The 14,637-nt window shown below is 40.7% G+C and overlaps 1 protein-coding gene and 1 long non-coding RNA gene across 3 annotated transcripts in view; one reads left to right on the top strand and one right to left on the bottom strand.

Moving 5' to 3' along the window:
- Positions 1 to 14,637, bottom strand: part of CFAP161 (cilia and flagella associated protein 161) — a 146,309-nt gene that overhangs the window by 42,913 nt on the left and 88,759 nt on the right. Inside the window, exon 1 of one of the 2 annotated variants that reach the window (XM_053717681.1) lies at positions 13,091 to 13,211. The exons of the other annotated variant lie outside the window; for it this stretch is intronic. Coding sequence (XP_053573656.1) covers positions 13,091 to 13,159 — 69 coding nt within the window. The 5' untranslated portion in view covers positions 13,160 to 13,211. Of the gene's footprint in view, positions 1 to 13,090; positions 13,212 to 14,637 lie in introns of those variants that run through there. 2 annotated transcript variants of the gene reach the window in all.
- Positions 1 to 14,637, top strand: part of LOC128663377 (uncharacterized) — a 64,215-nt gene that overhangs the window by 20,170 nt on the left and 29,408 nt on the right. The window lies entirely within an intron of this gene.

Here is a 14,637-nt window from a genome sequence, read left to right as displayed (position 1 = left end):
TGTCTTACCGGTAAACATATGGGCAACTCCCTAGAGAAGTACCAATAAACCCGCAGCAAGCCAGCAAAAGCAATTAGCTCAGGGAGTATGGGGAGAGTAAGAACTGTGGAAGTTTTAATGGGTGAGGTCTCCCGGTATGTGCACCAGCCATTCTGGGTACAGTGTCAGCAACATAAATAAAGACAGATGTCCACTGAAAAATTGAACTTAAGTTGCAGATCTGTGCCCTTACTGTGTATGACTTTTCACGTATAACAGTGTTTGTACAGGATGTAAGCTACCTGCGTTAACCGCAACGGAGGTTCCAAGTGAAGAGATGCAGCATTCCAAAGAGAGGGGCAGGCACACCCCCCCCAGGATCCCAGCAGGGCATCGGTGGGATCCGCATCCATAACAGCTGCGACCGGTACAGACCTGCCAGTCTACGGCAGGGTTGAGAAGTAGGGCAGCAGTCTCCAGAAAATAAGCCAGTCGCTGTTCCTAGTAACTTAGTGTTGCTGCCGACGCCGCTCTCAATAGCGTGAGAGTGAGGATCTGCAGAGTTAGTGGCATTCATGATCGCTAGTTGGAAGCTGACGTATCTCCCCCACGGTCTTGCAGGAGTCGGGACCTTCTCTCCTACTGTGAAGCGCTTGGAGTCCTGCTGAGTGTGAACGTCTGAGGGTTGTTCCCCTTTACCTGATGGTAAGTTAGTGGAAAGGCCTTTGCTGTTACGACCCGCCAAGGCTGTAGCAGCTGCAGGAGTGGCATAAAGGATTGTCTCCGTCTCAGTTTCTGCAATTGGATTTAAAATTGGGTAGCTTAATTTTAATGATGGCCCTTGCCCTTGCGGTAAGCGGTTTGGAGGTAAACTAGCAGTTGTCACCTCAGTATCACTATGCTTTGTCGCAATAATAGATATGGCGCATGGGGCCTCGAGGGTGACAGCATGAATAGATTCACCAAGGCTTTCATCAATTAGGGTAAGATGATATAGTAATAACTTCTCCAGCTCTTGAAGGATCTGCATCTCCGCGTGTGCTATGTCTGGTGAATAGAAGTTAGCAGTGTCAAAACAAAAAAACAGCGTATAAGCTGCTCATACCCGTTGAGATTTACGGGGGGGGTGTTGAGGACTGCTCCTTATGAGAGTTGCCACAGGCCTCAACGCTCCGGATCGGCAATCTGGTGCAAATTTCAGCTCAATCTGGTGTCTATAGATTCAGTACACTCTGTGAAGTTCAGAGACCTTAGTTAAAAATACAGATGGCTTCATAAACTGCTGATAGTTGGCAAATTATCTGCATTTCTCACGCAGCTACCGATATTGCTTCCATTCAAGGTGCTGCCCAGAGACACGCCCCAGTTAATACCCTTTTATGAACTAAATAGATAATTAAGAACAATTCTATTTTCTAAAAGCTAAATATTACAATGCTCGGTTGGCCAACCTTTAAAATGTAATGCTCCTATGAGCATAAAAGAACATAAAATATGAATATTCATAAACAACTTGTGATTCTAAAAATTGCCATAGAAGATTTCTAGGTCTTGTTCTAAGAATGATACCTTAGGTACATAAAAAGCAGCTTTGTGCTATGCACTTAGTACAAAAATAGCAACTTTGTATTATAGCCAAAGTGATGATAATAAGCTTAATATGTAAAAAGCAATATGTGTTGATGCGGCCTTTGCCTGGTCTTAACTTGCGGCTAGATTACAAGTTTTGCGTTATGAGTGAAAACGCTGCTTTTTCACTACCGCTGCTATTACAGGTCTTGTAGGTACAGCTGTACCGCGCACTTTTTTTGGCCGTAACGCAACGTAACTACCGCACCTTTCAAAAAGTCCTTTTTCAATGGGTCTCCCATAGCGCCTGTATTTCGAGTTTTGTCTTGGAGGCCAAAAAGTGAGCGGTACAGCTTATACCGACAAGATTCGTACCGCCATCTAAAGTCAGTAGTTATTGGTTTTACGCTACAAAGCTGTAGCATAAAACTCATAACTAAAGTGTTACAAAGTACACTAACACCCATAAACTACCTATTAACCCCTAAACCGAGGCCCTCCTGCATCGCAAACACTATAATAAAAATATTAACCCCTAATCTGCCACTCCGGACATCGCCGCCACTATAATAAACATATTAACCCCTAAACCACCACACTCCCGCATCGCAAACACTAGTTCAATATTATTAACCCCTAATATGCTGCCCCCAACGTCACTGCCGCCACTATACTAAGGATATTAACCCCTAAACCTAACCCTAAGTCTAACCCTAACACCCCTAACTTTAATATAATTAAAATAAATCTAAATTAAAATTACTATCATTAACTAAATAATTCCTATTTAAAACTAAATACTTACCTATAAAATAAACCCTAAGCTTTCTACAATATAACTAAAAGTTACACTGTAGCTAGCTTAGGTTTTATTTTTATTTCACAGCTAAGTTTGTATTTATTTTAACTAGGTAGACTAGTTAGTAAATAGTTATTAACTATTTACTATCTAGTTAAAATAAATACAAATTTACCTGTAAAATAAAACCTAACCTGCCTCACACTAACACCTAACATTACACTAAAATTAAATAAATTATATTAATTAAATACAATTAACTAAATTACAAAAAGAATAAACACTAAATTACACAAAATAAAAAAGAAATTATCAAATATTTAAACTAATTACACCTAATCTAATAGCCCTATCAAAATAAAAAGCCCCCCTCCCAAATAAAAAAAAACCTAGCCTAAACTAAACTGCCAATAGCTCTTAAAAGGGCCTTTTGTGGGGCATTGCCCCAAAGAAATCAGCTCTTTTACCTGTTAATAAAAATACAAACAACCCCCCAACAGTAAAACCCACCACCCACACAACCAAGCCCACCAAATAAAATCCTATCTAAAAAACCTAAGCTCCCCATTGCCCTGAAAAGGGCATTTGGATGGGCATTGCCCTTAAAAGGGCATTTAGCTCTTTTTTTGTGCCCAAACCCTAATCCAAAAATAAAACCCACCCAATAAACCCTTAATAAAACCTAACACTAACCCCCGAAGATCCACTTACAGTTTTTGAAGACCGGACATCCATCCTCATCAAGCCGGGAGAAGTCTTCATCCAAGTGGGCAGAAGTCCTCAACGAAGCCGGGAGAAGTCTTCATCCAAGCGGCAAGAAGTCATCCTCCAGACGGGCAGAAGTCTTCATCCAGACGGCATCTTCTATCTTCATCCTTCTGATGCGGAGCGGCTCCATCTTCAAGACATCCGGCGCGGAGCATCCTCTTCTTTCGATTCCTCTTGAAGAATGAAGGTTCCTTTAAATGACGTCATCCTGACCGCCTAGAGGATGACTTCTTGCCGCTTGGATAAAGACTTCTCCCGGCTACGTTGAGGACTTCTTGTCGCTTGGATGAAGACTTCTCCCGGCTGGATGAGGAAGGATGTCCAGTCTTCAAAAACTGTAAGTGGATCTTCGAGGGTTAGTGTTAGGTTTTTTTAAGGGTTTATTGGGTGGGTTTTATTTTTAGATTAGGGATTTAGGGCACAGAAAAAGAGCTAAATGCCCTTTTAAGGGCAATGCCCATCCAAATGCCCTTTTCAGGGCAATGGGGATTTTAGGATTTTTAGGTTGGTTGTGTGGGTGGTGGGTTTTACTGTTCTGGGTTGTTTGTATTTTTATTTACAGGTAAAAGAGCTGATTTCTTTGGCGCAATGCCCCGCAAAAGGCCCTTTTAAGGGCCATTGGCAGTTTAGTGTAGGCTAGGGTTTTTTTATTTTGGGGGGGCTTTTTTATTTTGATAGGGCTATTAGATTAGGTGTAATTAGTTTAAATATTTGATCATTTATTTTTTATTTTGTGTAATTTAGTGTTTATTTTTTGTAATTAAGTTAATTGTATTTAATTAATGTAATTTATTTAATTTTAGTGTAATGTTAGATGTTAGTGTGAGGCAGGTTAGGTTTTATTTTACAGGTAAATTTGTATTTATTTTAACTAGATAGTTAGTAAATAGTTAATAACTATTTACTAACTAGTCTACCTAGTTAAAATAAATACAAACTTAGCTGTGAAATAAAAATAAAACCTAAGCTAGCTACAATGTAACTATTAGTTATATTGTAGCTAGCTTAGGTTTTATTTTATAGGTAAGTATTTAGTTTTAAATAGGAATTATTAAGTTAATGATAGTAATTTTAATTTAGATTTATTTTAATTATATTAAAGTTAGGGGTGTTAGGGTTAGACTTAGGTTTAGGGGTTAATATATTTATTTGGTGTTAGTGATGTGGGAGGCTAGAGGTTTAGGAGTTAATAACTTTAGTATAGAGGTGGCGGCAATGTTGAGGACAGCAGATTAGGGGTTAATAAATTTATGTAGGTGGCAGCGACATTGGGGGCGGCAGATTAGGGGTTAATAAGTGGAGGTAGGTGGCGACAATATCGGGGGCAGCAGATTAGGGGTTAATAAGTGTAATGTAGGTGTTGGCGATGTCGGGGGCAGCAGATTAGGGGTGTTTAGGCTCGGGTTTATGTTAGAGTGTTAGGTGTAAACATAAATTTTCTTTCCCCATAGGAATCAATGGGGCTGCATTACGGAGCTTTACGGTCCTTTATTGCAGGTGTTAGGCTTTTTTTTTAGCCGGCTCTCCCCTCATTGATGTCTATGGGGAAATCGTGCACAAGCACGTAAAAGCAGCTCAAAGCAGCGCTGGTATTTGTGTGCGGTACGGAGCTCAACGCTGCCATATTGTCCACAAACGCAGGTTTTTGGAAAACCTGTAATAGCAGCGCTATTAAAGGTGAGCGGTGTAAATAACTTGCAAGTTATTACCGAGCCGCTCATAACGAAAAACTTGTAATCTGGCCGTTGGTTTGCAAAGTCACAGTGTCTTTCTAATCCTAACAAGTGCACTTGTTTAAAAGGATATATAGGTTGGCCAACCGAGCATTGTAATATTTAGTTTTTAGAAAATAGAATTGTTCTTGATTATCTATTTAGTTCACAAAAGGGTATTAACTACACAGATTGAACAAGATAGACACTATCCAGACAAAAGAGGTGTATAAGTGACTTTCACACAAAGGCACATATCCAGATCCTACTATCTCACAACGATTATTCTGACTCAGATAGTTGTAATAATGATCTATCCCTTGCTGAGACCTCTATGCCTGGCCTTTATAAGAAGATACAATCACTGCAGACAATCCTTGTCAGATAGCTGAACTCACCAATACCTTGTTCATCCACAAAGTTGCTTTATTCTGAATATCAGGTTACAGCAGATAATGAATACAGCAGATGAATGAATGGTTAAAGTATTTTGCGGTCAATAGATGATACTGATCGTAGCTTGCAATGTATTAACATGAGTGCTTGTTACATGAGGCTGTTAGCTGCAGCCATGACACAGGAAAACATCATAAAACTACAAGGGTGGAGTAATACACAAAAAGGAAATGCATAGTAAGGTCAGAGGTAAGATACTGGAAAACAGGAGCATTACCAAAAAGTGTCAGTAGATGGCAGTACAGAACAAACACAGGGAAGCCTAGAAAACAATGGCATAAAAATATATGATTTCTTAACTATAACAACATGAACATAACAGAGGCTATGTAATATTCTATGCCTCAATGAGGCAGCACACTCCCCGTCTGGCATAATAAATGTCACTATTTAAATCATAACGGAAGTTATGCATAACAATGTAATTTGCAGAGATGTCTTGAAGACCTGAAAGATATAAGGAGAACATACATATAATGCAACTACTATAATATAAACTTCAAGTTGTGTCAATTAAAGTTCAAGATACTTCCTTCTTGAAGTCACAGGAAGAATCCAACAGCATACATAAGTAAATTCAGTCTCCAAAGGGCAAGAGCAAGATAAGTTCCGTGATCGGTCTGATGAAAGTTTTTATAGTCCCTTGTCTTGCAACTTTCACCTCCACCTTACACACCTTTCCATCATCACTAGGAATGCTCTTTATAATCAGTCCCATGGGCCATTTGATTCTTTCAGCTTGCTGGTCCTTGAGGAGAACAAGATCTCCAACCTTGATGTTAGGGTTCAGACGTTGCCATTTCCTGCGTCCTTGCAGAGTAGAGAGATACTCCATCTTCCAACGATTCCAGAAGCAGTTGGCAAGGTGTTGTACTCGCTTCCACTGATTGTAGCACAGATTTCCTCCAGGGGGAACAGGAACAGACCCAAGCTTCTGGGTAAGAAGAGTAGCTGGAGAAAGGAGAGTTGGGGCCTCTGGATCTACAGAAACTGGAACAAGTGGTCTTGAATTGATTATGGCAGATGCTTCTGCCAGGAAGGTGGTTAGAATCTCATGGGTGAGTCTTGTGGATTTCAAGTCCATAAGCATGGAGTCCAGTATTTTATGTGTGATGCTTATCATTCTCTCCCAGGAGCCACCTATATGGGAAGAATGAGGAGGGTTGAAAATCCATGTACAGCCCTTTTCAGCTAAAAGGTCTTGAATTGGCCTAGAGTTGAGATGTAGCTCTCGACAGGCTCCAACGAAATTAGTTCCACAGTCAGATCTTAATGTTTTGACTGGTGCTCTGATGGCAAGAAATCGCCTTAGAGCATTTATGAAACTTGAGGCATCCATATATTCTATTACTTCAATGTGTACTGCACGCACACTCATGCAAGTGAACAGCACTGCCCATCGTTTGCTATTTGCTTGGTCACCGGAGTCGAACACTACCCTGATTTGTTTTGCCTTATGTGGATGATACACTCCGAAGAAAGGCAGGTACCAGCACTCTTGGAGTTTTTGAAGTGGTGGAGCTGGCTCGGAATGATCATTGTCAAAGAATGGGTTCAGGTTAGCTATAGGACTGTTTTTTGGAATGCCCCTCTTGTCACGGATACATTTACTTTCTGAGCCAAAGACATCCTGTTGTACACTGCGTATTATGAACAGTTCACTTTCAGCAATATCCTTTGCAGAAAGAAACCTTTGGCACACGTGCCAACTTTGACAGTGAACATCTGTGGGCTTTGTGTGAAAGCAGTGTGCAATGTGGACTAACCTTGCAATGGTATGTACAAGCCTTGTCCACTTAGAGAAACGTTCAAAGCATTGACAGCCCAAGACGAGTCTTTGTTCAGTTCTGGTGACAAGGGTTTTTACTTCAGGACGAATCTCTGGATCGTTGTCAGGTTCTAGAAGACTGAAGACATCAGCTGTGGTTTCTTCTGGATGATCCAGCAGGAATTCAGGGCCTGTTAACCAAGAAGAATTTGCAAAGACACTTGCAGACACTGGCCTGGTGGCATGATCTGCAGGATCAATTTCAGATGGAACATAATGCCATTGTTTGGGTTTAGATGATTTCCTGTCTTCAACTGACAAGGCTATTTTGTTGTCATCACTTGTAGTACAAAACACTGTGGTACCCGGATTGTCATCACAAAAGATAGGAGTAACATCAGGTATTTGGATGATGTCAGGAGGCTTATCCCTTACCTCATAATGATGAGAGCACTGTTTGAAGTGGGATGCACGTCCATTTCCTAATATGTAAGTTTTGAAGGAGTGGATCTCAGATGACGTACGCATACTATTCAAGCATACAGCGCCCACTATCACCCAGCCTAGATCAAGTCTTTGTGCATAAGGGGCATCATCTGGTCCATCGCACTGCTCGCGTACTTTATGTACTCTGAGAATGTCTCTTCCTAGCAGGACCAAGATTTCTGCATTCATGTCCATTGCCGGAATCTCATCAACAAGGTGCCTTAAGTGAGGATGGTGATAGGCAGCCTCTGGAGTAGGAATCTCTTCCCTTTCGCCTGGTATCTGGTCACACTCGACTAATGTTGGTAGGGGTATGCCTTCATTTCCTTTGATATAAGAGACCATGAATCCATTGGCCCTTCTGCCAAAGGCCTCTACACGACCAGAACAGGTTCTGAGAGTATATGGTGTTGCATTACCCTCTATGCCGAAGATCTCAAAGAATTTAGGCTTAACCAGGGATCTGTTGCTCTGTTCATCTATTATAGCATACATTCTAGCAACTTTCTCAGGTTGATCCTGTGGGTAAATCTTGACTAGACATACCTTGGCACAGCATTTGTAGTCTAAGCCTTCTCCACAGACTTCTGTGCATGCAGAGGAAACACTCGCTGTGACTGGAGCACGACTTTGTTGCTCCCCGCCATGAATTGAGACAGGGGTGGAGTCAGTTAGCTGCTGTAGGTTGTCTGGAAGTGGAGTAGGATGCATAGCTGTAACGTGTCTGTCGCTACTGCATTCTGTGCACTTTATAACATCTTTACAGTCTTTAGCAAAGTGACCATAAGAAGCACAACACCTATAGCATACTCCAAGTTTCTGGAGAATCTCCCTGCACTCTTGTAAAGTCTTTGCCCTAAGCCCACGACATTTCTTAAGAGGGTGAGGCTTCCTGTGAATAGGGCACTGACGATTAGGGTCTTTATCTCTCTCGCCTGAGTCACTCTGGTTTGCAGGAGAGGATACGGGTGATGAGATATCTGTCCTTTTAACAGATATTGCTCTATTAAAGTCTCTACGTTTAGCTGCCGTGTTATCATACCTTGATGATGTTGGTAAGGATGATGAAGCTGGCAAGTTGGGTTTGCAGAAGCTGAAGCTGGGATCGTTTCTCATCCAGGCTTGATCGCTGATGTACCTGCAAAAGTATGAAAATGGAGGAAAGGATACGTTATAGTCTCTTTTGTATCTTGAGCCCTGTTGTGCCCATTTCTCTTGCAGGTTATATGGCAGTTTAGACACCACAGGATTGACACCATGAGCAGTGTCCAGAAAGCTTAGTCCAGGTAGACGTGGGTCTGTCTTTGCCAACTCTAGCTCCATGAGGAGGTCACTTAATTCTTGGAGCTTTCGATAGTCTTTGTTTCCTATTTTTGGGAAGTTTTGCAGTCTCTTGAACAGAGCGCTTTCTATGGCTTCAGAGCTACCATAGGCTTGCTCAAGTCTTGCCCATGCAGCAACAAGGCCTGCATCTGGGTGGTTAACATGTACTGTTCTCAGTCTTTTAACACGATCTGCAGATTCCGGCCCCAGCCACTTTATGAGCAAATTAATTTCCTCCTTGGTTGTAAGCTCGAGATCAGCGGTAGCAGCCTTGAAGGTTGATCTCCAGGCCCTGTAGCTCTCTGGACAGTCGTCAAACCTTGAGAGGCTTGTGTTAATGAGCTCACGGCGTATCATGTATCTGGCAAAGTCAGTCAAGTCTGATCTCTCACTCTTTGGTGCCAAAGTAACTTGAGGAACCCCTTGGGTGTGAAAGTTCTTTGGTGAAGAAGGGTGAAGTTTACCAGGATAAAATGATGTTGCAAGAGCATTCAACTGTGGTGAAGTCTCTAAGGATTCTGCTGGCTGTGGCTTGAGCTGTGGCTTGTCACTGGAAGTCACCTTATTGTCAGCGGGAGGTGATGCGGTTTGCTGCTTAGATGCACTTGTGTTGTGGATTTGAAGAGGCTCAGGCATTTGGTGCTGAGAGGTCTCTGTGTTGAGATTGAGAACGATGGTGTTAGTAGTAGGCACAGGAGATGACTCTGTATCGTTGCAAATATTATGCTTTAGCACGTATTTACTAGTGCGTTCAACTGGGTCTTCCAGATCTGCTGGGATATGGCAATCTGAATTAGTACTTTCTCCCATTGCTTGTTCAAGGACTTTCAGCCTTGCTAGGGCTGCTGCTTCTTTCTTTTCCATTTGCAAAACCTTTATTTGGGAATCCACCTTTGCTTGCTGGGCAGCTATTTGTGCTTTGCTTTGTGCTTCCGGGGCAGCTATTTGTGCTTTACTTTGGGCTTCCATTTCTGCTTCCCTTCTGATAAAGGAGCTTTGCACTTTTTTTGATTATGCATCAGCACGGGCCTCTATTAGCTTGTCACTTAATGTTGAACTTCTGGAGCGAGAGGATCTAGAAGAACGTGCAGTGAGCTTAGTTGATGTGGATCTATGAGATCTGGTCTCCTGCAGTTGAGCAATGCGGAACTCTGCCTTTTCTTTAGCCATTTGCACCAAGAGATCTCTATGTTGGTCCAGTGCATCAGTCCTAGTCAGTTCTGCTGAAGAGTCCTCTATATTAAAGTCCTGTAAGAAGGCTGTGTATTTTGCAGACAGCCGCTGGTAGCGTTCATATGCAGCAGATAGGTGATCTATAGAGTCTCTCAATTTGGCTGGTTGATCATTAAAGTGTGACAAAACTGACATGCATTGTGAAATTCTGTCCCATAGGTCTGACAGATTGCTGGAGTACTCATCTCTAGTGAATTCATAGTTTTCTCTGAGTTTATGTGTCGGTTTTATTGTACGTTTGGGTCTTACACTCTGTTCAGCAATATCTGCAGGATCTGCTCCCTGTACGTCTGTGGGTTCAGAGGCATGATGTATCTGCGTAGGTTCGGCTATAAAAGAGTGCTCAGAGCCTTGTCTAGACATTTTTTCAAGTTTTGCAAAAAATGGTACTGTCTCTTTAAGAAGACAAACAGCAGCTTAGACAGATGGGCTAACAGTTCAATGCAGAGAAACAGTTTTCAACATTCAGATGAAGTGCAGTAAACTTGTGCGACATGTGCTTTCACAAGATGGCGGATGACCCTGAGCTTGATTGCAGATTAAACACACACATATACATAGCAGGCTGTAGGAATTCTATACATCTTTTGACTATTCTGACTCAGATAGTTGTAATAATGATCTATCCCTTGCTGAGACCTCTATGCCTGGCCTGTATAAGAAGATACAATCACTGCAGACAATCCTTGTCAGATAGTTGAACTCACCAATACCTTGTTCATCCACAAAGTTGCTTTATTCTGAATATCAGGTTACAGCAGATAATGAATACAGCAGATGAATGAATGGTTAAAGTATTTTGCGGTCATAAGATGATACTGATCGTAGCTTGCAATGTATTAACATGAGTGCTTGTTACATGAGGCTATTAGCTGCAGCCATGACACAGGAAAACATCATAAAACTACAAGGGCGGAGTAATACACAAAAAGGAAATGCATAGTAAGGTCAGAGGTAAGATACTGGAAAACAGGAGCATTACCAAAAAGTGTCAGTAGATGGCAGTACAGAACAAACACAGGGAAGCCTAGAAAACAATGGCATAAATATATATGATTTCTTAACTATAACAACATAACAGAGGCTATGTAATATTCTATGCCTCATTGAGGCAGCACAACGATCTATTAGAACGTTTTTCTAGAATTACTTCAAGTTATTATTCATATATATTCGCACCCCACAGATCTATTAAACTGATACATCACACTGCTAGTACAAGTAATTAATATCTAGCATTACTGCTCACATAAATCTATACAACATTTGTGGTCACAAGTAAATCTACACAAGGTGTGGATGAAATGTGTTGGTATTATTTCATATAAAGAACATATAAAGTAGAGACTACAAAGATAATGTATCACAATATTGTTTTACTGTATTTCAATTGCGACATTCTATATTTTTTATTTTAATTAATGTATAAAATTGTTTAAAAATATCCGGTGTAAAATAGATATTTATTTCCCTTCATATTGGGTATTAGCTTTTAGCGCTCTTGTATCTTCTCCCCACCCTGTTAACTACTACATTGGAAGCATAGAGGAAGCTTCCCTAGATTAAAGAGCTTATACCCACTCAGCGCACAGTATATAGACCCACTAGAAACTGTAACTAGGATGGCCCTCAGCTGGAACACGGATGCATGTGCTGGCTGTTCCCACGGTATAATAAGATTTTGCCTCACAGCTATATAGATATAATATTTATATATTCATTATACGAATATTATATCTATATTCTACAGTGAAAACAACCAACACATGCATCCGTGTACTGAGTGGCATCCTAGTTATAGCAAGCACAGTACTGAAGACTGATTCATAGGCAGTTATAAATAATGAATATTTAGATGTTTAGACAAGATCCTGTGTGTGTATGCTTTTGCATGTGTGTGTGCTTGTGCCTGTGTGTGTGTATGTTTGTGCTGTGTGTATGCTTGTGCCTGTGTGTATATTTTTGTGCATGTGTGTGTGCTTGTGCCTGTGTGTGTATGTTTGTGCTGTGTGTATGCTTGTGCCTGTGTTGTGTGTATGCTTGTGCCTGTGTGTGTATGCTTGTGTTTGTGTGTGTGTGTGTGTGTGTGTGCTTGTGCCTGTGTGTGTATGCTTGTGCCTGTGTGTATGCTTGTGCCTGTGTGTGTGTATGCTTGTGCCTGTGTGTGTATGCTTGTGCCTGTGTGTGTATGCGTGTGCCTGTGTGTGTGTGCTTGTGCCTGTGTGTGTATGCTTGTGCCTGTGTGTGTATGCTTGTGCCTGTGTGTGTATGCTTGTGCCTGTGTGTGTATGCGTGTGCCTGTGTGTGTGTGTGCTTGTGCCTGTGTGTGTGTATGCTTGTGCCTGTGTGTGTGTATGCTTGTGCCTGTGTGTGTATGCGTGTGCCTGTGTGTGTGTGCTTGTGCATGTGTGTGTGTGCCTGTGCGTGTTTGTTTGTGTGTGTGTTTGCTTTTGTGTGTGTATGCTTGTGCCTGTGTGTGTGTGCTTGTGCCTGTATGTGTGCTTGTGTGTGCTTGTGCCTGTATGTGTGCTTGTCCGTGTTTGTTCATGTGTGTGTGTTTGTTTATATGTGCGTGTGTTTGTGCATGTGTGTGTGTTTGTGCATGTGTGTGTATCTTCAATAGTCATTCTATATAACATATATATTAACTGCCAAGTATCTTTCTGCAGAGGTGTAATGAGGAACCTGGGCATGTATTCATGAAGTCCACTGCCCCCCCAAGACAAAAAAAAAAACAAAACAAAAAAAAAACATGATTTTGATACTAAAACAAATAAAAGCAAGGTACCAAATTCTAAACGTCTGTATTTCAAAGCACAATAACCCCATTAAAAGCAGAATCAAGGTATCTAATAATGGCAAGCAGATCTACACACAATCAACATTTTCAGCAAACCTTCGCCGGACCATGTAAGAGCTGCTTACAAACACCCATCTCTCACTAAACATAATACGTACCAATAGTTGTGTAAAGTCGCTACTGTTATTTCCCTTTACCTGATCTAGTGACAAATCCTCATCCCAGTTTCCGATCCGGACAGTGGGGCCAAAAGTTCGGATGTTCATGTTGGCTTCACAGCGTTTCCCTAGTTCCCAATGTCTGTGTGTTCATATGTTGCTATAGCAACCACATCCGTATACAAAATGATAACCATACAGGTCCAAACGTTATCGCGAGAATCCGGAGAAAAAAAAAGCGATAAAGGAAACATTGAAAGTATTAACGCCCCAGCCGCCTTAGGTCTATGCTCGCTAAAAAGGGAGCAGTGAATGGTGCGCTTCTGACATCTGGTGGTGAAAAAGAGGCACAACATAAATGTTCCCTGCCGCCGTGAGGTTTCGCAGTCCTCTAGTTTATTTATAAGCATAAGTAGATGAATTTAATTAATCAACAGTGTTTATATGTAGACAAATGTATTTTAACTTCATAAAAATATTCAATAACTTATTTGAATAAATCTGATTATTGTGTTTTTAAGTTTTCACAATATTATTTATAGTGCTTCACACTAAAATAATTAATTTTATAAATGCTTCGATTCATTGCTGTTCCTAGGGGTGTTTTAGAGCTGCACATTATAATTCTACAAAAGGCAGCTGGTGAAACCAAGCAAAAGGATTTTGTGAGCAGCCCCAAAATAGTACTATAGATTTGAGTTATTGCCATTGTTATGGCATTCACCTAGCAGCTGGATGCACACCGGTCCACTCATTTTTTGTTTCTTTTTTTAAATAAAAAGATCACTGCTAATTTCAGTTCATATCCCTCTATGTATTTTTGGGTGCAATAGAGAGCATTCAATGATCCCATAATTACAATTCAATTAGGTAATCACCTGATAGCCACCTTAGTATGTGACCCCTTACTTTGAAAGAAGTGCACCTCTTCTAAAACAGGACATTCTTACTCCATTTAGATAAAATATTTTTTATTAAACCACAAACCTCCCCATTACACTTCAGATACATTACATGTAGGATACATTAAGTAAGCACAAAGAAAAGCACCAAACAAAACAAAACAAAAAACAAAAATCAGAGAAAAACATTCGGATGCATGATAAAGAATACCTTACTCATACTTATATAATAAGGTACGAATGGTTCTCAGCTGAAGACAGTTCCTTGAGCAGAGTTTCCAATGAAACCCTCTGTATCTATTTTTATCCTCATGTCCATAAGATATCTCCCATTAAATTATGCTGCTACTCTGTTTCAGTATATGTGGAGGTTTCTCCCCTTTTCATATTTTTCCTTCCATTACTTCTTTTATGCATCCTTGGATATATGACTCTTTGTTAGAAGTAACTAATCATGGGGGGTCAGATTCATGTAACTTTAGCTTTATCGTTAATCTAATTAGGACAGATAAACAAAAACTCAACATTTCTCATAACATAACAAATTAAACTAAACTAATGGAGTCACGGGTACCTCACGCCTTTTATCTCACTTATATTGCTATTAGTAGCTTTCTCATCAATTTTCCTTATATTAAATAATCTCTCGTGTCAAATCAGCGACTATCTTCCTCTAAGGGAATC

The sequence above is a fragment of the Bombina bombina genome, chromosome 6 (assembly GCF_027579735.1).
Source record: "Bombina bombina isolate aBomBom1 chromosome 6, aBomBom1.pri, whole genome shotgun sequence".
Lineage (NCBI taxonomy): Eukaryota > Metazoa > Chordata > Amphibia > Anura > Bombinatoridae > Bombina > Bombina bombina.
The sequence above is the reverse complement of the archived record's forward strand: the minus strand, read 5'-3'. Positions and strand labels throughout refer to the sequence as shown.